At 41.5% G+C, this 27,913-nt stretch overlaps 2 protein-coding genes across 3 annotated transcripts in view; both read right to left on the bottom strand.

The window, feature by feature from the left end:
• spidr (scaffold protein involved in DNA repair) overlaps positions 1-14,478 on the bottom strand; it is a 30,860-nt gene extending 16,382 nt beyond the window's left edge. Inside the window, exons 1-10 of the mRNA XM_035634112.2 lie at positions 14,277-14,478; positions 13,731-13,886; positions 13,008-13,068; positions 12,631-12,828; positions 12,282-12,424; positions 9,481-9,716; positions 8,351-8,457; positions 6,643-6,862; positions 1,297-1,501; positions 186-430 (exon numbers count right to left, since the gene is read on the bottom strand). Of these exons, the coding sequence (XP_035490005.2) occupies positions 186-430; positions 1,297-1,501; positions 6,643-6,862; positions 8,351-8,457; positions 9,481-9,716; positions 12,282-12,424; positions 12,631-12,828; positions 13,008-13,068; positions 13,731-13,886; positions 14,277-14,291 (1,586 nt within the window). The 5' untranslated portion in view covers positions 14,292-14,478. The remainder of the gene's footprint in view (positions 1-185; positions 431-1,296; positions 1,502-6,642; positions 6,863-8,350; positions 8,458-9,480; positions 9,717-12,281; positions 12,425-12,630; positions 12,829-13,007; positions 13,069-13,730; positions 13,887-14,276) is intronic.
• An 804-nt stretch (positions 14,479-15,282) lies between these two features.
• Positions 15,283-27,624, bottom strand: mapre2 (microtubule-associated protein, RP/EB family, member 2). 2 transcript variants are annotated; one of them, XM_035634676.2, is made up of 8 exons: positions 27,330-27,624; positions 22,419-22,965; positions 20,356-20,483; positions 19,562-19,707; positions 19,248-19,464; positions 18,825-18,967; positions 16,964-17,122; positions 15,283-16,708 (listed from the first exon to the last, which is right to left on the bottom strand). In XM_035634676.2, the coding sequence occupies exons 2-8, from the start codon at positions 22,538-22,540 to the stop codon at positions 16,610-16,612; spliced, it is 1,014 nt and encodes a 337-aa protein (XP_035490569.1). In that variant the 5' UTR covers positions 22,541-22,965; positions 27,330-27,624; the 3' UTR covers positions 15,283-16,609. The 2 variants fall into 2 exon arrangements, with proteins under 2 accessions (XP_035490569.1, XP_035490570.1); XM_035634677.2 differs by lacking the exon at positions 22,419-22,965 and having other exon boundaries at positions 27,330-27,622.
• Between the last annotated feature and the right edge of the window lie 289 nt (positions 27,625-27,913).

The raw sequence follows: 27,913 nt of genomic DNA, 5'->3' as shown, positions 1-27,913 counted from the left end.
CGAGGAAACTAGCATGCCATTTTAACAAAAAAGACAAGTTTAAATTGGTGGTGGTGTTGGGGGGGGGCACATACACAGCACAATAAAAGTTATTCATATTTCCCAGTCGCTCTCTGGCATCGAGTGAAAAAACAAAAAACAGGCCTCACTGGGCTGGTGGCCCAGTGAGGCCTGTCCAACGGTACCTGGTTTTCCCTTTCTCTGCAGGGGAAGGAGCTGAGGAGGACCTGGAGGGAACTCTTGTTTTAAGAATGGACGCAGCCGAGCAGTCAGGCAGAGGAATGGAGTAAACTCTCTGGACCACGACCTCCACGTCCTGCCCCACTGAGCCAGCCTGGCCCAGGCGCTCAACGGCCTCCAGGAGAGAAAGGCAGTGGCTCACCAAATCCCCCGAAACTCCAAAACTACACAAAGTATCGGGGGCAGCGACCTAGAGAAGAGAAAACAGGAAAATGAAATACGACATATACAACATAAATCATAATAACATAAATCATTTATAGAAATGAAAATAATAGCTGCAAGTCCAGCAGCAGTTCCACAGCCCTCCCATTGACACCACAGAGAAAGTCTATTAAATGAGACTTGTTACAATTGGCATAATCCAGTTTTGCTTCTATAATATAAACATTGAAATGTAAGCTCATGCTCTTATCTATGCAACAGATAAACACATACGACTCATTTTCCTGCCATTACACGGCAATTAGCATCTAGTTCAATGTCAACAAAGATCACAATATAGATAGAGTTTCTTCAGCTTGTATTTGAAATTGGGCGTGGCAGGTTTTAACAAGTGTGTCACGATCACTACAATCGCTTGGTGCCTTTTTTGCATTTGCTCAAAGCAAACAAAAGACTTGGATTTTGGGAATCTGCAGAGACTGTATGCACTGGTGACTGATGTCACAAAGACTCTTAATCATTCTTTGTGTTGAAATATTGTACAGTGAACCTGATAAACCTTACAGCTCACAGGGTTTCACCTTGGATTTGATAACTACGAACTTATGAAGAGAAGTGAAACAAGCCTCCAAGTGTGCAAAGACTTAATTTTGTCGTTAAAGACCTAAACCAGAGTCTTATCTTATGGCTGGACGCCAAACTATCATGCAAACAACTCACTGAAGCTGTCATCACATTACTAGATGCGTGTACATGCTAATTTATTGGATTTGTGTCATTTTTCTTTCGCACAGTAGCTGATTGTGCTCCGACAATGACTGGCAGCGTCACATAAATTTTCAATTCAAAATATAAGGAGGTCGGTTCTCATGATGCTGAAACATACGCTACCTGTTTGGCTTCGTTTTCCTCAGGGGTCCTGCGCACCTCCAGCAGTCCGAAACTTTTACCCAGATAATACGGCATGCGACTGGCTGCAGAGAGCAGGCATCTTGAGACGGACATGTTGGCGGGTTTGCAATCAGAGAAGACTTTCTGGCTGAAGTGTGTGTTCAGAATAATATCACAGTTGAAGCCCTCGATAGAGAGACTTTGCCTGAAAGGGAGAAAAAAAGAAATCAGTTTTAGAGTACTTTTTTTGCTTTCTACACCTTGAACTCATCATTAAATAAACACCTTTAAGGTTTTGGGTTGTGATAAACAGTCTGTGTTGAGATCACACTGATACCAGATGAAAAAATTCTAGATTTTACATTAAAATGAAATAGGTTGTTGCACAAACGTAGGAGGAATGACAGCTCCTGACAGTTTGAATGTCAAACTCAGATAAGCTACCAACCACCTCCGCAGGTCTATTCACCGTGTACCACCCGGCACAGAGTACAAGTTCAAATACGTTAACCTCCTCTGAGGCAACGTGAAGCACACAACAGATCTATCTGTCCTCTTTTGCGGAGGTAAAACATAATTCTCCATGTAATTGGGGTTCTTAAAACAGCTATACCTCGCAGCTCTGCGCAGCTTAAGTTAAGACATTTTCCAAATGTGACATCATCTGTGGAAAAACTATCCGACAGAATCAAACAGGTTGAGAAATTGCTGATGAAAAAAAAAACACGAAATCAATCATGCTGTTGTGCTACGCTTTGATTTCACTCATCTGTGTAAGCCAAGAAGAAGATGCTGATTTTCTTTAAAAAAAAAAAAAAAGGAATCATTTTACAGCAGCTCACCCAGACAAATAACACACACCTGAGTGGTTCCAAGCCTGAGAATACAAGAACTTTAATAACAGCCAGATGATTATATGGCATGTTGTTTGTATTTTTGCTTGACTTATTTTGTTCCACATGTTAAATGGGTAACCGTGTGATGGTGGCTTATCACTGACTCAGAGCCAAGTGCACTCTGTGACTGGAACTGCCGTACATGTCACAGCTCGTCTCTGACCTGCGCCAATCGTTGAACCAGACAAATGGGACACACTGATGAGTGGGAAAAGAAAATTTGTTTGGACGTGCAATGATAACAAGAATGGAAAATCTCATTCTGAAACCAATTTCTCATATTGGCGGCTTAACGTAAAACCAAAACGAAAATGAATATACAGTCAAATGCTGCCTTTTTAAAGGTTATACATTTAACTTTTTGGTTCAAATTGTTTTAGAGAGGTACTGATTTTATTCTATGATCGTTTAGGAGGCTGTCATTTGCGAAAACTTTGTGTTATACTGAGAGGTGGTTCTAGGTTTTACTTTAATCTCATTGATGTACATTATAAATAGTATAAATACTGTCTCCCCCACAAATCTAATGGATCATTGTTAATGATTATTGGACAGAAATTATGACATTTAAAAGAGACATTTTAATAAAAAGAAGGATTTGGACAGAAGACACAAATATGCACAAACTGCAGCCCCGTAGTAGATCAAAATCTCTTTGAAACAATCTCCAGAAAAACTTAAAATTATAGTTAAATTTCACACGTACATTGTTTACAGCAGTGTTACAGTTCTTAATTACATTACTGATTGTACATTCAGTTCCTAACATCGTTTCCATCCATGTACATCCAGTACATACTGTATATTTTCCCCTACAGGTGCAGACATGAGCATGACTCATCCATTAGTCAGTCAACTGAAAATTAATTCATTGTTACTTTGAAAGTCAATAATTTTGAGTCCTCTATCAAATCAACATCGCTTTTATAAACTGGATACACTTGAAAACCGACACTTAATGTATATTATTTGTAAACCGCTTTACTACATGCGATTTATCATCTGTTTACACTACAGCCTCCATTTATGTGTGGGCAAAGAAGATCAGATTGTTGTTGACAAACACATTGGAGCTGAAGTGCAGGACTTATATATGCAAATGAACAGATACCAGATATTTTAAATCTTCTCCGCGCCGACCCACAGGTAACGTGTGTAGCATTTTATTTAAACCAGCAATGACTGGATTGCGGGGACTGGTACGGGGGGCAACCATAGCGACCGAGATGGAATAGGCTACAGCAACCAGGCTTATGGTGGACAAACCTAGTAGGCATCGCAAGAAAAAAAAGAAATGGCGTTCAGAGAAAGGATTACATTCTAAACTAGAATGATCACCTTGCGGTTGAATGCCTCCGTCTGCCACTCAAGCTGCAGGAAAAATAATTACAACTCCCCTACTGTTCCAGAGGTATGTTGCTAAATGATGGCCAGGAAAGTTTGCTTTTACTGAACATTACAGCTGTTTTCAGACATGAACTCTGCAAATGTCCTGCAAATTGGGTCCGGAGATTTTCCAGAGTTTACCTTTCACACATGACGAACGCAGCAGGAAATTGTCAGACATGTTCACGGGAAAATGTCTGGAACATTTTGTGGAGGCAGGACATGACAATAATTCAGCTGCAAAAGTGTTATTGTTAACAGTCATCAACAAAATCTCGGAGATTTCCTTCTCTATTCTCATGTGGGCTCACTCTGACATTCTCCTGAAATTTTACTAGAGGGGTTGGCAGGAAAAGTTGTCTAGACTTCAGTTCATGTCGGAAAAGCAGCTCACGATGTCACATCAAAGATAACCTTTTACCTTTTTAAATACAACTTCATCATTTTATCCAATTAGTCGTTTGTGTGATATTTTTTTTCTACGTTTATGTTGTATTCTTTATGTATGGCAAAAAGGGTGTGACTTGTGGTCACCTTGACCTTTGACCATCAAAATCGCATTCGTTCATCTTCGAGTGCAAGTGAACACTTGTGCACACTTGGAAACATTAAGCAATGAATTTGAAGACATTTCTCTAAATGCGTTCCGGAGGTGTCAGATTCACGAGAATTGAATGGATGGGCGGATGATCTGAAAATGGTAAACCCTCCGGTCATGACTGTTCCTGGTGTGGAGGTATAATAAACTACACTTCAACTAACTATAACCTTAAAGATACTGCTCACATGTATTCAGCGTCTAATAGTTCAATATAGTTCTATTTTATTAATTTCTATTCTATTCTTATTCAACCCTTTCTTCAATCTGTCTTTGTGCTGCGTCAATACCTGAATTTCCCCCTATGGGGATCAATAAAGGATTATTTTATTTTATGATATAAATATAATCCACTGACAGCAGAAATTTAACATATTTTCACTTAAAATCTGGTCTTTTAATTGTGCAGTATTGCTACCTTTACTTGCGTAAACGGCATGAATACCTCTTTCACCTCTTCCCACACATAACACTGACTAATCTCACCTATGAAAACCCCCAAAGCAAGCCCTCCTGCTATCAGTCCGATATCAAAGCAGAGATCTGCAATCAGTAAAAGCTTTATTTAATTGTTGGTGGAACATAACGTGCTGTTCATGAGAACAGGTACAACAGCCGCGCCGGAAGTGTGGCCCCGTCGTGAGCAGGTGAGTGGGCAGCAGTCATCATCACACAGGTAGCCAGGTTAAGGAGTGGCCCCGGCTGCTGGCGTCACAGCTCGTAAGTGAATAACCCCTGCAGGTATTTCCGCTCAGTCCTCAGTCCACAGCCCACATACAACAAGGCGTGGGAGGTGGGAGGAGTCAACCTACTCACTGCAGGAATTGCGGGGGAGGTTAAACCTCCGAGTGTCACACCGGAAAAGCCATAAGAGGAATTTTACCAGCTAAACTGATGCTCTGAATTCTGTGTTTTTCCACTTTGGCCTGTCCTGTGGCTATTAAAGTAGGATAAACTTGGGAACATTTAGCTTGTCATCAACTTTTCCTGGTTATGATTTTTGATTCGTTATGAGACTTGAGATCATTGCGTTAAAATATTGATTGTTTGAAAATGTAGACCAAATGCTGTAACTTCTGTAAGTAATTTACACAAACAAAGAATGAAGAATTGTTTGAAAGAAGCAAAATACGGTCGGGGGGTGCGCTCCACTCTGTCTTGTAATTTCAGGAATAGAATAAAACATGGAAGGAGAGGTGCTAAAACAAGAGATGCTCTGACATCCACCATGTGTTTTCAATCTCGGCCCCCTGGCTCCCTCCACTCTCTGCTCCAGAAAATAATCCAACTGTGTTTTTTCCCCAGCTTGCTGGAAATGACCTAACTACTGCCAGGAAGAGGAATGTGAAGCATTCCCTGGAGCTGTTTGTGACGTCAGAGCGCAGAGGAGGCCCCTGTGCTTCCGCCAGCCTGGATGTTCCAGCGCACACTCAACCCAAACTCCCAACAGCTGGAGTCAACTGTTGCTGCCTCACTCCAACTTCAAAACAATCCCAAAAAACGCACACACAAACACAAAGCCCCCCCTGCGAGCCTCTCTGCTCCTAACGTGAGGGACTGTTCTTCACATCTGGGCGTTTTGCTTCTTACTATTGCTTCTTACTACTAACGCTGAGAACCCAAATCATTGAGGGTGCTACAGAATCATTTCTAATCAGCAGTTTACCATAATTTGTAGAACATATATTACTTAACATCAGCAGCCCCCCCCCCCATAGTATGCCTCCTCAGCATTATTTTTTGAGATCCTGCTTCCAGTGAGTCATTCTTGTATTGCGTAAGACTCCATGTAACAGTGTCTTCTTGTTCAGTTTTTGATCAGCTGCCAAGAGATGATTGAGCTAATGAGCTTAAGATAAGGCTAGGGAACAAGGAAATGAAAGAAAGGGCCTCACTCAGAATAGTTCATTTTTCACATAGGGGCATAACCCTACCCATCTATTGTGCTATTTCAGATACATGTAGATACCGTGCAACTTGAAACTTCTTATCGTACTTGAATCCACAGAAAAAAAAATTATACTATTTAGAATTGAACGTATATTTTTATTTTAGGTAAGTATTTAAAAAATTCCGGTCATCCCCTCTGCAACAGTGGGTCTCTGACTTTCGCTACTTCCACTTCTCCTCCAACCTCCGTAAAATGAGAGTGCTGATCACCATCTCCATAAGGTAACATAGTAACTATGCACAAGTAACTCATACAACCCCACTTTAAAATCACTGAACTATCCCTTTAAGGATCTATGAATACATGAATAATTTTTGGTTCACAACTATAACGGCTGGACACAAGACGGAGAAGTAAATTCTGTGTTTGTGCACTGCAGGTTTCAGGTTTTTCAGCCTTCAAACCGTCTGCACATGCATCAATCTGCAGAATCAGGGGCAAACATCCAGGTGAAGTAATTATAAATCAACCACAGTTTTGAGCAGAGTGGGTGACACATAACTGCATGCTCTCACCATGGCGGGTATATGTGGATGATATCTCTGGCTGCAGGAATCAGCTGGGCTGCAGTCTCTCTGTTGAAGAGCACCAGCACATGAGCTCTCTCCTTGGGGACAGGGTTACTGTACTGGTGACCCTCTCCAGGAGGCTGGTGGTGTTCACAGTGGGCCAGTTGCATGCTGCACTCCTCCTGAACCTGCAGCACCTCCAGCACCAGCACACCAGGCCTGTCCACTGGAGAGCAGAGCAACAACAACACAGATGTTCAGTATGTGGCTGTTACAGTGTGTGTACCCAAGGTCTCACGGACTCTTGCTCTCTGTGGGACCCGCTATGCGTTATGAGAGTAATTCACTTTTAACATCAGAACAAATTTGCGCTGCACAACTGTGAAGCCGTTAGTGACTCTCTGGCTGAGGTGGATATAACATTTAAATCCCGCCGGGCAACTATGCAAAAGGCTTGGAATTTTACCACAGCTCTGAGTGTACTTTTGGCCCGAACAATAAAGTTTACAGAGATAAATCGAGACAATGCCCTGAAGTTATAAATCAAACCGAGATAAGAAGGCAACTTGGCTGAATGCAAATGATGTGTGTAAACTTGATTTCACTAAATTGTGAAAATTGAACTAGAGAGCTAACAGTTGTTGCAGTTTAGTGTCTCTGTATGTTAATCCCAGAATGTGGCCAGAGGAGGGAATTTTAATACAATGAGTGTGAATCATATCAAAGGGATCGCTAGAGAGCCATTCAGCTTTAACATTCATCCCTTCAAACATGAATGTTATGTGCTCTGTGCTTTTAGGTCCAGAATTACAAAATCGTCAGAACAAACTCGGGCAGCAGGCCAGAATGAAGACAATATTCCGGTCCTGCTTTTGACCTATCATGGACCGATAAATCGCAAGCAGATTATTATGTCAGGAAACCTACATGTCAATGTGCAAGTAATCTTACATCACACGCCAGAATGACTAAAACAGAGATAAACAGTCGTCCTATAATAACCGTGTCATCTAGTTGGGAAGCAGTGTTGTTATCATTATGAATTATGTGCCAGAAAGTGGAATTGTTAAAAATTAACAAACGTCTGATTATACACAAAAAACAACCTGTTTTGATATTAAAATAATTTCTTGAAGAAAGTCATCTGATTGATGGAAATGGATCGAAAGCTTAAAACAAAAAGAATCAGGAAAAACAAATATAAAAGCAAATATTGATCAGACTACAAATGAGGTGAAGTCAGTAAAAAACGCGACATTTTAACTCTTTACGCTCATCAAACCAACTGAACACAAGGTTTTTTTTTCCTTTTCCACGATCAACTGTCACGTTAAAGCCACTGCTTGTGTCCCGTTATAAGGAGAAACTCAACATCAAGAGAAAACAAGTGGTTTGGTACACCTCGGAAAGGAAAAAAGAGAGGAGGGGCGGGGGGGAAGAAGTAGGTAAGCAGTTTCCTGTCACCTACTTACATAGTTCATGACCTACAGCCATCACTTCCTTCCTCAGTGTGGCCTCTCTAAATAATGAAAGAAACAAACAAACAAAAACAAAAAGAATCACACCTGCTAGAGAGGGCTTCATCCCACTCACCAAATCAAAGTTCATTGTAAAACGTGGAACGGTTATTCATACGTGTGTGTGTGTGTGTGTGTAACATTCTGGTGACCGTATGTGACGTTAAACTGCAGCAGGTTGGTCTGACGTGGATTACCTGTTGGTGCCGTGGTCGAGGTGTCACAAATGGACTGGTGCCTCCAGAAGCTAACAGCTGACCTCTGTCTGCGCTGGAGTCGACTCAGCCTCTCGGCGAGACCCCCGCTGTGCCAAACAAACACACAGATGTAGATGTTATATGATTAACTTGCACAACACAAACATGTTTATTTCAAAAGAATAAGATTTGAGATTTTCTGCACTGTCTAAAAGACTACTGATAGCCATCTGTCAGATTTAGAGGGCTTGGAGAAGGCAGTGACATTTAGCGCCCATGTCGTGACACCAGGTGTCCCTTTCAACGTCGGCTCTGGTGTGGAAACTTTGTCGCCAAAGATTTTGACTATCACCTTTGGCAGCAAGCAAATACGTCTCATATACTTCTATAATGAAGCAACACACTACTGGACTTAAAATACACTCCCTGTCCAACTTATGAAACACACATCTGCCACAAATTGTATGTTTATGTTTTATGCTAATTTTTGTCAACGCTTTTTGAGAGGTATGCATTCAAATATCTGTTTGCAACATGTTTCTAAGGTCGCAGTTTGTGTGGAATTTGTTCCAGACTGTGTTTATTGAAAAAGGTTTCTAATATTCTTCCCCCTTCATGTTTGTAAATAGAGTGAACAAGACATTAGAAACATATTTAAACATTAAGCAGTTCAGTTCTACACTACTGCAACCTACAACCTGAATAATACACACATGGTTAAATGAATACTTCTCTGACAGTGTCCATCAAAACTGAATACTATCATCTCTGTAAATGTAAAATCTTTGACTCAGTTGCTGTATTGGGATTGCATGTGTTTGTAAAAGGAGTGCACTGATCAGATCTAATTATGACTTTTATCAAGCAGATCGGATATTGTTCAGACATGACTGATCCACATTAGATACAGTTTCTTCATCACTCATATCATTAGTCTTATCAAGCAGCTGACACCATTTTTTTTCCTGTCTCACAGACCTCATGTTACCTTACATTTAAAAAATCCCAATGAGTTAATACATATTTTAAATTTGGGGAAAAGAGAACACTAATATTGGATCGAGAATTAAACACAGGAAGAAGGTTGGATGGGTGCTTCCCTAATGGGGCTGAATGTGCGTGAATCAAACCTTTGAAACTTCCTTTTCTTTTTGGCCGAGTCTTCAGGGGTCTTGGACTGCCGCTCAATCGGTTTCTGAGGTGTCTGCAGAATCGCCTGAGCAGATCTGACCCAGTCGCGAACCGACCTTCTGCTGCCCTCACCAGTTCGGAGAGGAAAGCTCTCGGATTCCAGTCTGCACGGGGTCATTGAGTCACCAATATTTTCTCCATTGGACTCATAGCCTGAGATCTCCAGCTCTGTCACCTAGGGATAAAGCGGTAACTAGTGATTCATTAATATACTTATAATATTAAGATTAATATGATTAACAATAGTTTGGCCCAGTTTTTCATGTATAACGTGTTGAATGACAGATAATCAAGAGGGTGTTAAATGTTTAAAATGACCTCAGCCTTCAGTCGAATAATAATGAGTCAATAAAATCAATAAGGTCAATCATGCAGTGGGTGGTTATGGTACACTGACTAATAATCAAGATATGGTAACAACATTTTTTGCTGTATCACTTCTCACTACACCTGAGGGAATCTGTTCTCATGGAAAAATCCATGAGAAACCTGAGTTCCTGTCATGTGCTGACAAGACCAGCATACCAGGCTCCGTCAGCCAACATGCTCTCTTATTTGAATCAACTTGACCCTGCTAGGCGGAGTGCCAGCAGACGTCACACTCTAACCAGCCACAGAGAAAAAGGAACACTATGTTCCTGGCCCCGGCTCAAAAATGTTTTCACCCGGCACCGAAGCATTGTAAGTGCAATGTCTGTGCAGGCTCATCCACTCATGTTTTCCTGAACAAACAGTAGTAAAACAATGTTTATGGTCCCGCTCTGTCGGTATAGCCCAGATCTCGCGAAAACCCGATGTTATGGTGGAGGCTGTTCTCGGACGGAGCAACGCGCTTCACTTGGGAAGCGGCCCTGGCAGCTCCGCCTATCCACTGACAGCGCTAGCACAATAACACAGAGATCTGGCAGACATATGTCAAGTGAGTCAGCCATGCATTTATCTGGAGTAATAAACTCTGACTTGGATTGCTATCTCTCTGTGTCCTGTTAGATCCAGTTTGATTTACAGTTGGCTGTATGTGAGCAAAAGTCAACCTAGGTTTTGTCGATTCTAAATTCTTAATGACCTACTTTTGGATATAACAAACCAAAAAAAGCTGGAATACAATGATAATTAGGCACATGCACCAAATAAATCCACCTGCTACATACGGTAGCTAAATGCTAATTTGGTTAGTGAATATGCACTAATCCACCTGTCAAAAAAACAACAACAAATCACATGCATACATTTCAGGGCAGTATTTGAAAAACTGAAGTCTGCCTTTCTATTGGGCCTCTGACCTCCAGCCTCCTGTTAGGATATCTTAAATCATATTTGGCACCAGAGAGCTGATAGCAGCAAATAAACGGTGACAAAAGGAAGTAGCTGGGTCTGCGGGAGTGATGTTAATCTGTCGACAGGCTTCCTCTCCACAAACAGCCTGCAAACTCAAGACCTAGTGGTTACTTAAATTCATCCTGTGTTTTATAGCATTACAGATTAATTGGGTTTAATAAGGGGAGTCACCAATGCACTGTACCAGAACTATATCTTCTTCAATGGAATTCTAATGGGAGCACAATTAAGACAGTGATACGACCACAACTGGGCGATCAATTACGTGTTGTTTTGTGTGCAGTGTGATCTCAACACCTCCATCACTCCTTGTACCAAGCGAGCCCTGCCTTTCACAAACACTGCTCCTGTATAACTTCTGACAAGAAAAGTCAATCAAAGTCATCAGTGTACAGGGAAGCTGACTGACTCCAAAGATAACACAATTACTAATGAAATAACAGCAGAGCTGTGTGCACTACAACAGTACATAGCAAATGAATTATGTTACATGTTGTAGCAATACTTTTCTTTGTTGATTAAACTGTATTGTTTTTACATGACCTTCCGAACACCAAGAATATTCAATTTCATGCATTTTAAGGCAAAAAAAGCTAATTGCCACACCTCAGGAGCTGGAATCATCAAATTTGAGGCGTTTTTTGCATAACATCAATATAAAACTAATTTTGTCTGCTAAGTTTGTTGCAGTTCTGCAATGTTCTGACTTCCATACATGGTAAAATATATAATTCTTTACACATCTAGATTATACAGGATCAAAGGCTGCTATTGTCTTCATCAAAATAGGAAAAAAATGTTTGGAACTTGAATCTAGAAAGTTCTCAGTGCAGCTGCTGGTTTGAGCCTGTGGGGCCACTTGAGGACATTAAAACATGAGGGCAATACTCCATCTTGTGGAGGAATGGTTAAGTTTCCAGGTACAATTATTAGAAATTAAATCAAAATAAAAACAATGGCATGAAAACTTAAAATACAATCGTACCATAGATAACACTTGATATTATATTGAAGAAAAATTTAACAAAGTCTTTGATGTAGTATAAGTTAAAGCTAAAAAGATAAAGCTCATCAGGTTTAGCGGACAGAATATTATCTGTTGTCTCACTGGAAAAGTACCGACACACTAATACTCAGTAGATGACTACATGCACTGGCAGTTAACAGAAAACTTTTAATTTGAAACAACATAAATCAGCTGGATAGAGAGAAAATCAGCTGGATCGAGCTCTAGAAAGTGTATGGCCCCACCTAGTGTCCTTTAATACAAACAACACCATTGGGACGACATTGAGAAAAAGGCCATGTTATATTACTAATAGACCAATGGGCATCAGACGTAGAAGCTGATTCATAAGACCCTAACTTTGATCATCTATCAGAACAAGAGTAGTTCACTCACATTTGTAGGTTTAGGCAGAAAGTCTGTTGGCTGTTCTTCAGTGGAATTTGACTCACAGTCAGAGATTTGTTGCCCACTGTCCTTTTCAACATCCTCCTCAGACTCATCCAGATCACTGTCAGTGTCTATAACGGGAAGGTCATCTGAAGACAGAGAGAGAAAGAAAAGAAGAAAAGAAAAGTGTGAATCCAGACTGTTCAGCTGTTATCAACTACCAGCACCTGTAATGCTCCAAAATTAACACGTAGAATCTCATTTGTTTAATCCAGTCAAAACCCAAAAGGCTGCCAGACAACCTCAAGGTGATAAGATGTCCTGAAGTTACTGCACCTGGTCTGATTCAAAGTACCTTTATCGGGGCTGAGTTCTCTGGTGTAAGACTGAATGGGAGCCACAGGTCTCACTGGTCTATGAGGGCGTTGCTGCTGCAGTGCAGCTACTCCGGAGAGATGCTGCCTCTGGGCCTCATCGTCGGATTGTTCACTGCCACTGGAGCTCCACGTGATGTGCACCGGGTCCTCATTACTGCGAACGGCATCGGTCTGCACTGGGCAAACACATACATAGGGGGGTAAATGTTTAGCTTTCATTCAGTCTAAAATGTTGTACCTAAATTAGAAACTCAATGATCAAAATGATGAAATATGATAATATCCTATTGCATATCACTACATTGCCTAATCACTGCTGTGTTGTATACAGTGATTAGTCTGAACCACATCTTACCTAAAGGGCCCTGTGCCAACTTTCTTATGGCGGACAGTTTTCTTCCTGATGACTTGAGGCTCTGCAATAAGAACAAAAACTAATCAACACCAACAATGATAATCTGAGCAACAGGGGGATTGATTTAACAGTGTTTCTGCAGAGTTCAACAAATTAAATTGAACACTGTTTACTACAGCACAGAGTGCAATTTAAAACCACTTTCAGTCATACTGGTCAAAGAATTATTTGGAAACAAATACTAAGGCCAGCGATTACGGACATAGATTCTTATAACAATAATTCCTCGTAATGTAATGACTCAGTTATTGTATGGATTACTGAACAGGTGTATTGGGCAAAAGGGCCCCTGGGAGCCTCTGTATTTAGTGACATAGCATTTCTTGTTTAAAAAATAAAAAGGGTACCGCTCAAAGACACAAAACAACTACAACAAAATTACTTCCTGTGTCGTTATTTTGTCTGTCTGAGTCTTGGGGTCCTCCATAGGAGAGGCAGGGGGCTTTTTACTCATCTATACCCTTTGTATAATAACCTACCCATGACCCAGTTGAACGCCAGTCAATTGGTGGATTGCTCATTACCACCCTTAGCCATTATGGGAATCAGTTTCCCAAGTGTTATGTGAAGGTTACCGACCACAGCAGGCAGCACATGCACAGTTTTACAAGACTTTTTTAAGGATCTGCACAGTCACCAAAAAGCACCGAACTGTCAATCAACCTTTGTCATCACCGGGGAGTCCAGAAAGCTGTCCCCACACTTCTCCCAGCTCCTGGCGGATGAGAGCGATGAAGGCTCCCTCCTCCCTCCTGGGACGCCACTTCCCACGTCATCCGGAAAGGACACGCACCGTAGATCCCTGCAGTGCCTTTGGCGCTATGGGGCGTGGAGGCAAAAGCAAAACAATATTAACATGTGCCAGGTTCAAACCTGTGGTTCAAACGTGTGAATGAAAAACGGTTGTTTTGAGAAACTCCGGCTCCAACTGATGCTGACTGCGACGGTCATTTTCACCGGGGTGCACTCACTACAGATGAATTGCAAACAGCAGTTGAGTTGCTGTGCTGTGATTCTTAGTAATTCAACTATACGTTTTATAAAAAACGTACAGTGTGATAATGCAGTCTGACAAGGGGAACTAACTCCGCTCAGCTGTGGGCGAGCGGGGGCGGACAACAGGTGTTGCTAAAGCGAACTAGCCACTTTGGATACGTGGCTAGCGAGTTGGTCAATGCTAGCTCTGTAGCTAGCAGGCGGGCTCCTTACCTTTCTGGAAGACATGGCGGCAAAATAGAGAAGGTTTAGACCACTGCAGTTGTTCACACGGCAGATGCACAACTCTGCTCCATTAACCCATTGTTGCTAAGAAGCGGTTTGTCGGTGTTGTACTTCCTTTGTTTGGGCATGAAGCGAACTGACGCGGAGCACCGACTTGCAGCGGTTGCTCAATCGCAAAGGGGGTGTGTTTGATTATTCAACAACGTGTTCCCGGAGCCGGGCGGCCTCTCCGTATCACAGGCGTCCCTTTCACAACAACAGCCAGCAGCCTCCAGTAACAGTTAATAACCACAGACACGACCAGTGTCTACTTCACTTGACTTTGTCTATCTTCTGTCTCTTTATAACTCGTCTTTACTTGCATCTCTGCTGTGAAATAGTTTGTTACAAGTTAAACTTTAGTCAAGTAAAAGTAAAATAACCGGTGAGTGTTTTTCTTATGTTCATTGCATTATTAATCATTGACCTATTAACATGTAGGCATAATTTTACAGTAAGTTACTCAAAGTAAAAAGATAATCTTAAGTACTTTAGATAATCTTGAGTATGTTAGTGTATCATGATAATTTGTTGATAGTGAGAATCTGCAAAGTAAAACTATGACACAATATAATGTAGCCAAGCACAACATTTCTCTTTTAAATGTAGCATAAGTATAAAGCAGAAAAAGACTTGAGATTTTTGAATGCAGCTATCTTATATTTCACTGAAATACAGTGTGTAAATGTTAAGTGTTTTACTGCTGCAATTTACATGGAAATATTCAACAGTCTACTATGTATTTATCTGAGTTTTCAGATTAAAATTTTGCATAAAAACATCATTTCACCTGCTGCATTAAAATTCCATTTAAATGTTGATACGTCATTATTAACCCAATACAAAAACAAATATCACTTGTGCATGGGAAAGCTTTAGTATTTAACTTAAGTAAAGTTAGAGTGCAGTTGTTTTTGTGAACTTGACTGTCTGGAGTGACACGACAACCCTTACGTGGACTCAAAACGTAATTTTATTACAGCAAATCCATCCGAATCTCAACATCTTTCAAATAGCAGGTAAACATACAAAAGCTCACTTAAAGTACTTTTTTTTTTTATTAAATATGTAAAAAGCAGGTCAAGTTATTCACAAATAAAATGCAAACATGCAACACGTTTTTGGGGAATGCATAATGAGTGGGACATGAAAAAAAACATTTACCATTCATTAATTATTGACAGTACAAGTTTACATTCCTTTTCATTTACACAATAATATATGACTAAAGCATTATGGTGCACTGCCCAGTTCAATATTAGTAAATGCAATATTAAGAAGGGGTATACAATGTACTTACTGGAATATAGCATGGCAAATTACTCAGTGAACAGACTCATCTCCCTAAGACCTGTGGTTAAAAAAAACGGCTGAAATCTGAACAGACCACAGGTTCCAGCTGAGGTTTAAAAATTAAAATGCTGCATTTAAGTAAGACTAGTCCACAATAATGTTCTTCTTCTTTATCCTTACCTATGTTTATGGCATACCAAGTAAATTCTAATACCAAACCACCTTGTACGGTGTGAGGAACGTACTGTACACTGTGGAGCACACCGATTATCTGAAATGTTGGAATTTGTGAGGATAGCTGTCAAACGGTCATAAATTGGCTTTATACTACATTTTATTCACAATTCGTCGACTGTGACGTCCTCCTTCACGAGGATGTAATTAAGAGTCTTGCACTATACCTAAGGCTTTGCAATAATAAATATGGTTAGGGTCTATGGACAGATTGTCCAATACAGAGTCAAATGTCAGTGCAACATGTGGAAGGAGGTTAAATAAGAGCTACTACTAGCCCTTTCAGGGCCTTGCTTATTGCAATTCTTGTGATTAATATTGTTGATATGCAAAATAAAAACAACATGAAATGAAGAAGAACAGAAGCTGGGCGGTTAACACTTGCACGGACAGGTAAGAGTTACCCGTCTAAACTTCAGCATTTCATCACATCTACCGCAGGATTTGAATTGACTCTTCCACGCACACAGTCCTCGGAAACTTCTGTGATGGTCTGAGCTTGTCTGCTGGTGGAGGTCGTCACCACAAACCTCCCACAGCATTTCAGCAAAAGTCACAAAAAACATTGAACAGTGAGCAGAGGGATACAAAAAAATTGGTAAAAACTGTGATGGGGCTTCTATTCAGGAGGTTGCTTCATGTGCTCAGTCTTGGAGAAAACAAAAACATAAACCATGAGGAAAAATTAAAAATCCTTTTAACAGTTCTCACATATTAAAAAGAGGGGTGTGACTGCAAGTGAGGGTTGATGGCAGTCAGTATTCATCCTGTTCCTCCTGCTGATCATCTGGTGCCTCCTCGTGCGCTTGCTGGTCCACTTCCTGTCCGTCACCAGCAGCCAGCTCCACACTCTCCTAGAAGAAAGAAGCAAAAAAGGGACACGGACACTCAGTGTAGTTTGAGGCAAACATGTGATTACTCACAAAGAATGTTTTCTTATCTCTTTCAACCACACAATCATTTCCACATGATTGGCATAGCAATCATACATTTTACTGGTGTACACTGCTGCAGAAACTTTATCATGGTAATAAAAAAATAAATAAAAATAAAAGCAGCCTTCAATTGCTCTGAATCCTTTTCAGATAAATCCAATGTCGCAGACTGACCTGCTCGTCTGAGGCGTAAAGGACCTCCATTAGCCGGTCGACAAACGGGGCACTTTCTTCGCCCTGTTCCTGGCACAGCAGCTCCACCTCTCGCAGCTTGCTGAAGTAGTAGTCCCGCTCTTTTTCCACCCCTTCCAGTGCCAACTTTAATGTGTCCACCTGCAAAAAAATTGAATTCATAACATTATTATTAGCTTCAGTATAAAAGCAAGCATTACTGTGTTGACTGTGGTAAGAAGGCAACCCAGTCACAAGATCAACTGGATATTTTATAGAGAAGAAAAACGCACGGCTTAAACTGATGCGCGATGCCTTCTAACAAACTACTGCACGTTGAAGGACTCAAACAAATCATGGATTTGAAATTAATTAATTAAATTGAGCAGAAATTAGATTTAACTATTGTGTAACTGTTATAGTGTTTCCACTGGGCTCCAACCGACTGCCATAGTGCTGAAGTATTGCCATCCCTCCCCACTTCCCCTGCTGGCCTGCGCTCACACTGCACTTCAGTCTAAGCACAGTTGAGGCGAAGTCCTCTGTAATCTTTGGTGGAGAGCATCTTTTGTTACTATAACAATTGATGTTAATCTGTAAAAAATTCCTAAAATAGGATAGCTTTGGTAACGAGTGCATTAAACATTAACAATAACCAGAAATTATGAGGACCCTTCCATTTCATTCACAATTCATATTGTTAATACAGTTTAACTGTTTACTGTGCTCGGAGTCGAACAAGTCATTTTCCCCCTTCTTTTTTTTAAGAAAACTCAGACAAATGTAATCCTCTCAACAAGCTTTTGCCACTGAAGAGAATATATCGGCTCAGTATAAATAGATTAGAACTATAAATAGTTTCTTTTGCAGGGAAGTCAGTTTATTTTTGTTTTTAATACCTTCTGATATTCAGTCCTGATAATAAAATCATGTTGTCTATAAAGTGCAAAAATCATGTGACCAGAGTGGAGTAGTCCTGAGTGGTGCTGAAACAATGCATTGCTCTATTGATTATTCTATGGACTGCAACTCCATCATTATTTTTACATAATCTATCGATCAGTTTGGTAATTTGTCATGCAAAAATGTGACACATTCGCTGGTTACAGCTTCACATATGTTGGTACGTCTCCTCACATCGTTATAAATTCCACACATTGAGTTTTTTTGCTGAATACTGGTCACACTACATAAGCAAACCAAGTTGTACATTTTACACTGGCTAACTCTAAAGGGCAAGAAGTTAGTACCAATAGTGAAAAGGCTGATTGGAAAGCAGAGGCAGAATTGGTTTATCAGATTAATAAATAAGCTTCAGAAAAATGTACAATGGAACAGGGGAATGGTTCCATTACATGTTGTGGAATGGGAAACAGTCTCCCATTCCACAACAGGTCCTCTCCCATTATCGATAATTTTGAATCAAATTTAAAATGCTACCTTTTTCAATGATCATGTAAAAGCTTATCATTTTTTTAAATTTTATCTTTTTTCATTTTAAATTATCTTTTGTCTTTTTCTTGTGTCTTTTCTTTTGCACAGATTTTGTTATCCATTTTTTCATGCTTGAGTTGCTTTCCATTGCCTTTACAATCAAGCCAAAGTGCTTGATTGTAAAGCTCAAATCCTATAAAATCTCTTAAAAAACTAATTTGACTAGTCTTGGCTTGTAATAACTAATGTATTTACAGGTTGATGCTCCTCCTTGTTTGTGTTAAACACCAGCTGTGTGGAGCTGCTGAAATTGAAAGAATTCATCCATACTCAGTCTCGTCTATTCTATATATTGTTGTTGGGTTCACAAAGATAATCAAATTAGACGCCCCTTCTGTCCAACTCTCAGAATCCATAAACATGAACAAACCTGATCGGTAAGATGTGTGACCTGTGCTTCCAGTTCTTTCTCCCCCTTGGCAGGAGTTGTTGTAACAGGGACCTTTTTGGCAGATGAGGGTCGGGATGTTGGTGTTGAGGACTTGGGGGTTGTAGAGCTTGACCTTGATGCTCCTACAAGAAAATAAAAAAAGATTATTTGTCGTAGATGGACGAGCAGTTGCTATTATTTCTGAATGAATTCTTGACCAACACCGTAAAGCATGTAAAACACAGGTGACATGGTGTAATTTCTTTTCATGGAGATGTTTTGTTATGAAAATGAATACTCCAGTCTGAGCAGGTATCTCAGACCAGGCGCAGTGATATTGAAACATATCACAGTTTCCAAGTGTTTCGAACAAAATATCTGCAAATAAAATCAACATGAATCGGTTGCAAACTTGAAGCTTACCTGCAGTAGGGGAGCTGGCTGCCTGGTGGGACTTCTTTGGCAGGTTGAAGATCTGCTCACCAGGGTCCGGTGGGGGGATGGCATCCTGACCCTGTCTGGCTGTGACCGGGTCATACTCTTTACCGTCGTAATTAGCATCAAAGAACTTCTTAAACCACTGGATGAAATCAAGATTGTCCTGAAATCTGCCTTTGACCAGTTTCTCCACAGGAATAATCTGAATCAAGGAGCAGGAAAAGAGTCATATGATGATGATGACGGTACGATACTGCAGACGACTGGAACAAGATAAAAGTAAGGTTTACAACACCCACCTTGTCCACGTTCACTCTTTTGAAGGATGCCTGTAACAGTTTGAAATTGTGAATGTACTCGTGCTCCAATTTAGCTTGGAACTTCACCTTCTTAAGACTGATGCAGCCAGGGAAGAGCAGATCCATGAACTGGCAATAGGCAGCCCCTAAAGACATGATAAAATGTTGGGTGAGTGTATGAGCTACAGTCCACTGACCCCAGCTACAGGCTAGGGTTTATCAAGTCCGTCTGTCATAGCATGACAACAATCCCCTGGAATAACAAAGCGCCTGGAAGCCTTTTACGTGTCCAGACTGTTGACCTTGTTTCCTTAAACAGAAAACTATTAATGCATGTTCTTAGTAGCACAGCTAATAATAACCGAAGCCTATTAAAACATTTATTCATTTGAAGAAAAAAAAAGCGAAACATAAAAACAGGGCCCAGCTCCACCTGGTTGTGGGCAACTGAAATCTATTGGATTAATCCACCCAGAGAGCACAGAAGTAATCTACATTAAAAAGGAGCCTACATCTAAACCGGTGTCAGTGTGTAAATCTGTTTGCAGAGTGACAGAAAGTGGATTACATGGTCACAGCGGGAGAACATGGCAGGCTACAAGTTTATTTATAGACAACTCTGTGCAAGGGAGAGGTGAGCTTGTTTCCACAAGTTGCTTTAACTGCCAACTTACACACAAAAAAAGCATGGACCCCATCTTGAACAGCCTCTTTGGAAACATGCAAAGCAAGGAGAGGGAAGAGGATAAGATTAAGAGAGAGAGAGAAAAAGAGGGTTTTCATTCTGTTCTCACCTGAGGAGAGCTGCTCCACTTTCGTATAGTTTAGACAGAGAATATCGTTAACCCAGGCAGTGATGTCATGCCTGCTCATAGTCTCCTGGGTTATTGAGGTAGAATATACGTTGACCGCCATCCCCCAACTGCAACAGAAAAACAGTAACACTCAGACACAGAAAGCAATGCAACAAGATGGGTGAACAAATAAAACATTCTGGGAAAATACAGCAACAGCAAGTACTTTACACTGACTGGCTGTAAAACAACTTAGGAATCAGGTTATATCACATTCAGCGGTCATTTTAATAAAAGTGCTCAGTTTAACCTTCGACACTGGAAGCCACAGAGCAAGAAAACACCGTGCAATGAGCTTTAGCATCTATTCACATGACCACACTGACATAAAACAGTAGACCCCTGATTCCTGAATGTCACAGTACCAGTACCCACTATTTGAATGGATCCCACCTTCTCTCAGGGCCTCCACAGAGTCATTCATACATTATCAGGTAAAGAGTAGCTCCAATAAGAACAAAATTCCCTTTGACAATAACAAACTTAACAACTAACCCTAAGATGCACAACGGTGTAAAATGAGTCACCAAGTTTCTTATGTTGCACCTGTTTTTCCCATACATTCAACTCATTTTATCTCCTTTTGCAGAACAATTTTAGCCCAGTACTTGAAAACACAAATCTCCTTTGCACAGGGAACACAGATTGGTGATATAACCCTTGTGTTATCAATATCTGGGCGGACGAGTATTTGTGCCTGTGTCCTTTTGATTGATTTTACCTGCATGGTAAATAAAAAGCTGTTGCAATGTCTGATTGGTGCAATTTATCGACTTGCATCAACTGTGGCTTTTTTTGGGTCCCAGGGCAACAATGTTTACAATTTCATTCACTGCCTGAATCCACAACGTCTTTAAAAGAGTTTTGATAAAAACCTTGTTGAAGATCGGATTAATTGCACAATTGCGATCAGTAATATCCATGATTTGAATTAAAACAATTTGCAGTCCTCCTCTCTAAAAAAAGAAAAGAAAAGGGGGGTTGATTTTGCCCTGACTGATTTCAGTCTACTTTCAGTGACAGGGTGCAGCAGCATTAAAAACACCCCTCTTATTGGATTATGGTAGCAACTAATATGGCATTTAATCTTGCTAAATCATCGTCGTCCACTAGCAGACACTGTGGTATGTGCAGGATAATAATAACAACCCCTCTCATCATTAAACGTGGGCTCTGGCAGCAGCAGTAGCAGCAGCAGGGGCAGAACCTCGGCCCACTGCTTCTCTGAGAGGGAAGGAAGGAAACTGGGACAGAGGATCCCATGTCAACAAAGCGGATGTATGTAGTAGCGCTGCTGCTGCTGCTGCTGCTAGCATGCTTTGTTAGCCGGGGCAGGGGCAGCCAACCGGGGCAGGGCTGGTGCCTGGGTCCGGGGGGGAGAACCGGGGCTCGTGTGGCAGGTAAAGAGGGGTTCACACATTCAAATCATACGTCCGTTAACACTGATCCGAGGCGAGAGTAGCTGCGAGGTGTCATGGCACGATGGGAATATTTTAGCTGTAGCAGCAGCAGCAAAAGAAGAAGAAGAAGAAGAAGACGAAGAGCAGCAGAAGAAGAAGAAGAAGAAGAGCAGCAGCAGCAGCAGCAGCAGAAGAAGAAGAAGAAGAGCAGCAGCAGCAGCAGCAGCAGCAGGGGCGGCGGCACTCCTGTCATTTGACGAGAGCCACACCGATTCAATCAAACGTCCCCCCGTCCCCAAAAAAAGAGAGAAAAATCTGCCTGTGGCGATTCACTTGACAACATTATCCATCTGCCAACGACACGTCCCGAGTGCGACGCGCCTCGCGATTGACGCCGCGATCTCGGAGCTAACGTGAGAGGAGACTGGGAGACAACGGGGTGGAGGGGAGGAGGAGGGGGGTGTCGGCGGATGGCTGCAAAGCGAAAACCCGACCGACGTCGAGGAGGAGGCCAGCGTGCAGGCTTGTGTCTGCACCAGTGTCTTGTTTTAACGACCCCCCCCCCCCCAACACGGCATCGAACGCGGTGGTACGCGGGTTTACCTGTAGGCGCGCTCTCCCCGCACCGTGTTTTTCCTGTAAGGAATGATGTTGGTTCCGTTGTCCGGGACGATGTCGTTGTTATTCTCTCCATTTGGGGAAAGGGCTTGGGTGGGACCGGGCATTTGCGTGTCCAAAGATGTCGAACAGAGACTCTGTTCTCCGTCAGGCCGTGAGAGGAAAACAAGAAAAAAAAAAAGGGCCAACAAACGACAGGGACGATGCGAATGCTAAGAAAAGTGCCGCACCTCCGGAGCTCTCTGCCTCCGTCTGCCTGTTCTTCACAAATCTCTGGCCGAGTGACGTCGCTGCAGCCTGCACCACGTGACCGCGGGGCCGGGCCGCCTGCTCCGTAGGGTGGGTTATTTCAGTCCACCACATCACATTGATCACTGGGGATCTAAACGAGCCTCATCACCGGTCAGATCAATGCGTGGTGCTTCGTGCTCGTCGCCTTTGACATGCACAGCAACTGTGCGACGGTTGCTTTTGTTGTGGTGGCTGGTTTTTGGGGCGAGGCCACTCATCGGATGCTCAGGAGACAATAACCCTTAATCAAATGTGGGAGGATGGATTTGATTAAAAAAAAAAAAAAAAAAAAAGGAAAATGCAGCCCACCCAGTTTCACCCTCAGATCTTGAGATGGTATTCAAAATGTTGCGTGGCACTAAAATTTAAAAAAAGAAGCAGGCAGGTCCTGAGACATCATGACAGTGATGACACGGTATGTAATATAATGTTGATTTGATCACTAACCATATGAATCAATGGTACCACTTCACTTTAAAAACGCCCTATTTTGCATCTATTGTGGTGCTCTGAGTATAGATGAATCTACTGATCATTTCTTTGATTAATGTTATAGAGGATACATAGGGACATTGGACTGTATATGTCAAAATCCAAAAACATTCAGTTACTCTTATATATGAAAAAAAAAGATTAGAAGCAATCAGTGTAGATGTAAGCAGATGTTAGTGTTTGTTAATGTATTAAATGGAGGCTGGTGTGTATAAACATAATTGAGGACAATATAGTAAAACAAAGTGTAAATAGTCTTTATACTGTATTTTTATAATTGTTGACAAAAATGTAGATGTACAAACACTTAGAAATGTCCTTAGATTGGCTTACAAGCACATTATAATGTGTTATAAACCATGAATTAAATATTTTTACACCAAGTATAAATCGTTCGCTGAGGGACTTGTTAAGTACGGTGTTATACAATCATCGGTTTAAAGATCATATCATCATAAAAACACATTAATTGAACTGCAGACGCACAAACTGTTTACGGAAATGTTTTCGGGCCGCAACTAGTGCAACAGTTCAATCAATTCTGATGACTGATTACTTGTTTCATCATTTCTGACCACAAATACACTGATTCAGAAGAATTTCAGATTTTATGATTCCTTTTTAACAGATGACGGCATCTCTTTGGGATTTTGATAGTTGATAGTAGACCTGCAGCAATTTGTTGATCAAAACTCAATTATTTTGACAATTTTTAAAGTCGATTAATTTTTCAAGGCAAACTTCTCAAATTAAAGGATTTACTGCTTATGTGTTAGTAAACTGAATATCTGTATCAGGCTCCAGAAAATAAAATTTCATGGACCAAAATGATTAAGCAAGAAAATATCAGCAGATGAATCATTTAATAAAATAACAGCAGTAATTGCAAAAGTCATTACAAAATTGTGAAAAAAGCCCCACGGATCAATGGCAGTGTCAGTCCCGTGGTCACTGAGCTATCTCCAGTTTACGTTGCCACATCTGTTGCTTTGAGCCGCTTTTGTGTGTGTGTGTGTGTGTGTGTGTGTGTGTGAGTGAGACTGCTGAGAAACCATTCTCAATTACACACAGAGCATATGTCCTTGTTTCATTCATATGCATGTATTGTAAGCATGAATTCTCAGCTGAAACTTTTTTTGGGGTGATTGAAATGATAATTTGTGTCCATTTGACACCTTTGATATTCGCACATGGTTAGTAATCAAAGATAAGAAGTGTCTATAAGTGAACCAGCAGGTCACAGTATCCAACAGGAATGATGGAGAACGGATTGATGTCACAGCTCTGTAAACAGCACTGCACTATAACACCAGCTCATACAACACAACAATGATGTTTAACACAGGAATTCTATGCAAGTACGTCCTCAAACTCCACCAACACAATAGCCTTTGCAAAAGCAGTAGACCAAAGAGTTAAAGATTTCTACTGTTCTGTAATGTTGTTTTACTGCCTTGATTCCCCCCCAGCTGATTTGCTTATTCTTCCGGTGACTTTTTGGCTTTTCAATTGAAAGGTAACCCAGTTTTGGGTAGATATAATTCCTTTAGTCCTATATCAGCTATGTTTATCTTAAAACATTGAGATCAATACAACAATCCATGTAGCATCCACGTCAGTCAAAAGGTCAGCTCAAATATTGGCCGGTATTGCTCAAACGTTTTCATGCGTCATCAGTGTTTCTCCTTTTTTTTTTTTGGGGGGGGGGGGGGGGGGGGGGGGGGGGGGGGGGGGTGTGTGTGTTTGAAGATGAGTTATTAACAGATTGTTTTGTTGAACAAAACTGTATTGGGTTCATCTGGAAGCCTTTAACAGGCTGCCTTTTAATAATCCAATGTGCAACCTCCAGTTGCCAGGAATGATTATTATTTTCTGTCAAAATAAGGAATTAAATTGCCATTTCTGTCAATTTCTGCTTTTAACACTAGTTAAAGATTGTAAAATGCCCTGACAACTCTTGATCAGCACGTTGTGTACTCACTTGGTTTCTAACTAAACCTCTAGTGCCACCATCAGGCCAAAGTTGACATCACATTTATAAACTTTTTCACATAGACACGTGCAGAATTAAAAAAAAAAAACCTGATCTCTGATAAATCCTACAAGGATAAATATAGCAAATCAACTATCATTTATTTTAACCAATACTATTGATCTAGCATGATTATATCCACATAGACAAAGGTTTAATAGAGTAAACTTCTGTTAAATAACACAGGATTTCCAGTAAAGCCTTGTTTCAATGACGTTAAAAAGCATGTTCCAAATTCCAACAGTGTTTACAGTGGTCACCAGTCTCATCTATTTATATTTAACCAAAACACAGGAGCTTTTACAAGTCACATGTCAGCAAAGAGGGTGTACAGTACGGCCCTGCTGATAACACCTTTGACTGTGACAGCAGTAATTCACCTCCATGCTGAAATGTCCATTTATTTTTATTTTTTTTTAGTGTTATTTAAGGACATAGGAAATAAATCAAGGGAATGGACAAAATGCATTGCAGTCAGTCTGGAGGGAAATATACCCCCCCCCTTACTCTACTAGGCTAAAAGTACTTAAGTCTTTACACAAATTCCTGCAGAGCCAAACGACCAGGTGCTAATCTCATTAAATGGCCAACATCACTACGAACCAAAAGCATAGCATGCAGTACTACATGTCCACTACAGTAATGCTGAAGGCAAAGTGACAACTGCCGCATGTTGGTCTCATCACAATCGTGCTACAGCAAGCACGGCTGTCCTCTTTGTATCGGACGGCAAGCGGCAACAGCATGACATGGTCGAACTTCAGTGCAGTATGCTTGTTGACATGAGTGTGTCACCGCCAGGTTGGGTGGAAAAGCTACAGCCAGGTTGTCACTGAATTTAACTTGCAACTTTCCAATCTGAAGTCCCCTAAATGGTCACCAGAGAGGCGCAGCATGCATGGCCTGTTTCAAACACATGTTCACATGTGGTTTCTGAACTTCTACGGAGTGGAATCGATTTCTTCATGCCGGTAAATGTACAGGCTCGAAATTCAACAATGACTCAAGTGAGTGGGAGCCCGGGAACATGGCAGGCAAGACAACAAAATCTAGCAAACAGTTGCTTGCTTTGTTTTGCTTATCTCAATGGTGCTTGCTGTCGGGCGGTGTGATGGTGTGGGGGGTAACATGTTGGCAATGTCTGCACGTGATATGATGTTTTACAGCCTGCTAATGCAAAGCTCCGTCCATTAGAGGAGAGGCAGAGCTGTGCTTGCACTCGCTCCAGCCATATCTCACCAGTGACCTGGGTCCTCCAGTGGGTGGATAAGAAGGTGTCACCTCCACCCCAGCATATCCAGCATTCAAAAAATAGCCAAGAGGTCACTGTTACCGTGAGTTGCAGGTGGGACCGGTTGTAATATCATATAACTGTTCATGGGGCAAAATAGTATAGATAGAAAGGTTAGGTAGGAACTGAGGGGGGGAGGGGGCCCAAACCTGAACATAACGTGAGGACCATCACTGATCAATCACATCGTGCAGTGGAGAGTACAGCTTTACTGTTCAATTTAAAAATGGACATGTTTGATAAAAGATAAAACACAAGGGAGAGGAGAGGTGAGGTGTGGTCACCCCCCCATTAATAGTTTTAAGCTAGTGTGTGTGTGTGTGTGTGTGTGTGTGTGTGTGTGTGTGTGTGTGTGTGTTAGCAAGCCTTGCTATTATCTGTGCATTTTTTAAGTAAATCCGAGTTAGCTAGCTGCAGTGAATGGAGCTAACTCTGCCACATGCTAGACATGACAGAAACAATGGGGTGTAGAACACAACATGCTACTACAGCCAAACAGTGCTGAAGCAGGAGAACAGTGTGTGAACAGCCGTTACTCGCGGAACATCTCGCAAAGGGAAACCCGCCAAGTTCCAAGGAGCTGACCGTGCTCCCGCTGCCGACACTGACCGGCGACACTGTGCGCCCTGACCCGGGGGAGCAGCACCGTACGGCGGACCGGCGACTACCACGTCAACACGCTCCGGGTTTTTTTTTTTTTCTTTTTCTTTTAGCGTGTCCACATCATGTTACAGGTTTTCAAACACAAAACCACAGAGTGAAATTGTTCAGCAAAGTGAACGGGACTCACCAGTGCGCTGCCTCCCGCAGGTTACTTACAACAAGGTGATAAAGTGGAGAGAGAGGAAGAAAAAAAAAAAGAGAAAGGCTTCTTTCCGGCTGAGTCACCCCACCCTCCAACGTAAACGCGGCTCCGTCAGCGGAGGCAGCGCCGCCTCAGAAATTTGAGGAAGGGGGTGGAGGGTTGTAATACGTGATGACAATAAAGCACCACTCAGTTTATATTCTGTGTGTATGGAGAGAATACATATAGTGCAATGTCGTCCGGGTTATCGGCGGGTGTCGTGGTTGACTGTGTGAGATCAAAGCAGCCGTCACAGGAAGCTCGAAACGACTTTCACTTCGTGGAAAAGAAAATAACCAATCAGAATTAAGTTCATTGCCGTTGTCAGGTAGAATTCTGACACTCTTCTTCGTCGTTTTTAATGGCGGTTGCAGACATACGTCGAGTTCACCCGCTACCAGCCGCTGCCCCTCACAACGCTCGCTCACGCTCGCTTAAACAGTGAGCCGAGAGCGGCCACCTGATTGGTCAATGTCTCATCGGAATCGCAGCTGATTGGCTTGCTAGTGACATCTGTTGTTGAGTTGACC

This window comes from Scophthalmus maximus, chromosome 5, assembly GCF_022379125.1.
Source record: "Scophthalmus maximus strain ysfricsl-2021 chromosome 5, ASM2237912v1, whole genome shotgun sequence".
Taxonomy (NCBI): Eukaryota; Metazoa; Chordata; class Actinopteri; order Pleuronectiformes; family Scophthalmidae; genus Scophthalmus; species Scophthalmus maximus.
This window is presented reverse-complemented; position numbering and strand designations above follow the sequence as displayed.

Bases quoted from the DNA above. Each gene is read 5' to 3' on its own strand.
- mapre2 (XM_035634676.2), bottom strand. From the start codon at position 22,540: ATGCCCGGTCCCACCCAAGCCCTTTCCCCAAATGGAGAGAATAACAAC. The intron at 18,968-19,247 runs GTAAGCTTCAAG...ATTTTCTTGTAG, and splicing joins AGCCAGCTCCCCTACTGCAG to GAGCATCAAGGTCAAGCTCT. The intron at 16,709-16,963 runs GTCAGTCTGCGA...TCTTTCTTCTAG, and splicing joins TTTACGCCTCAGACGAGCAG to GAGAGTGTGGAGCTGGCTGC.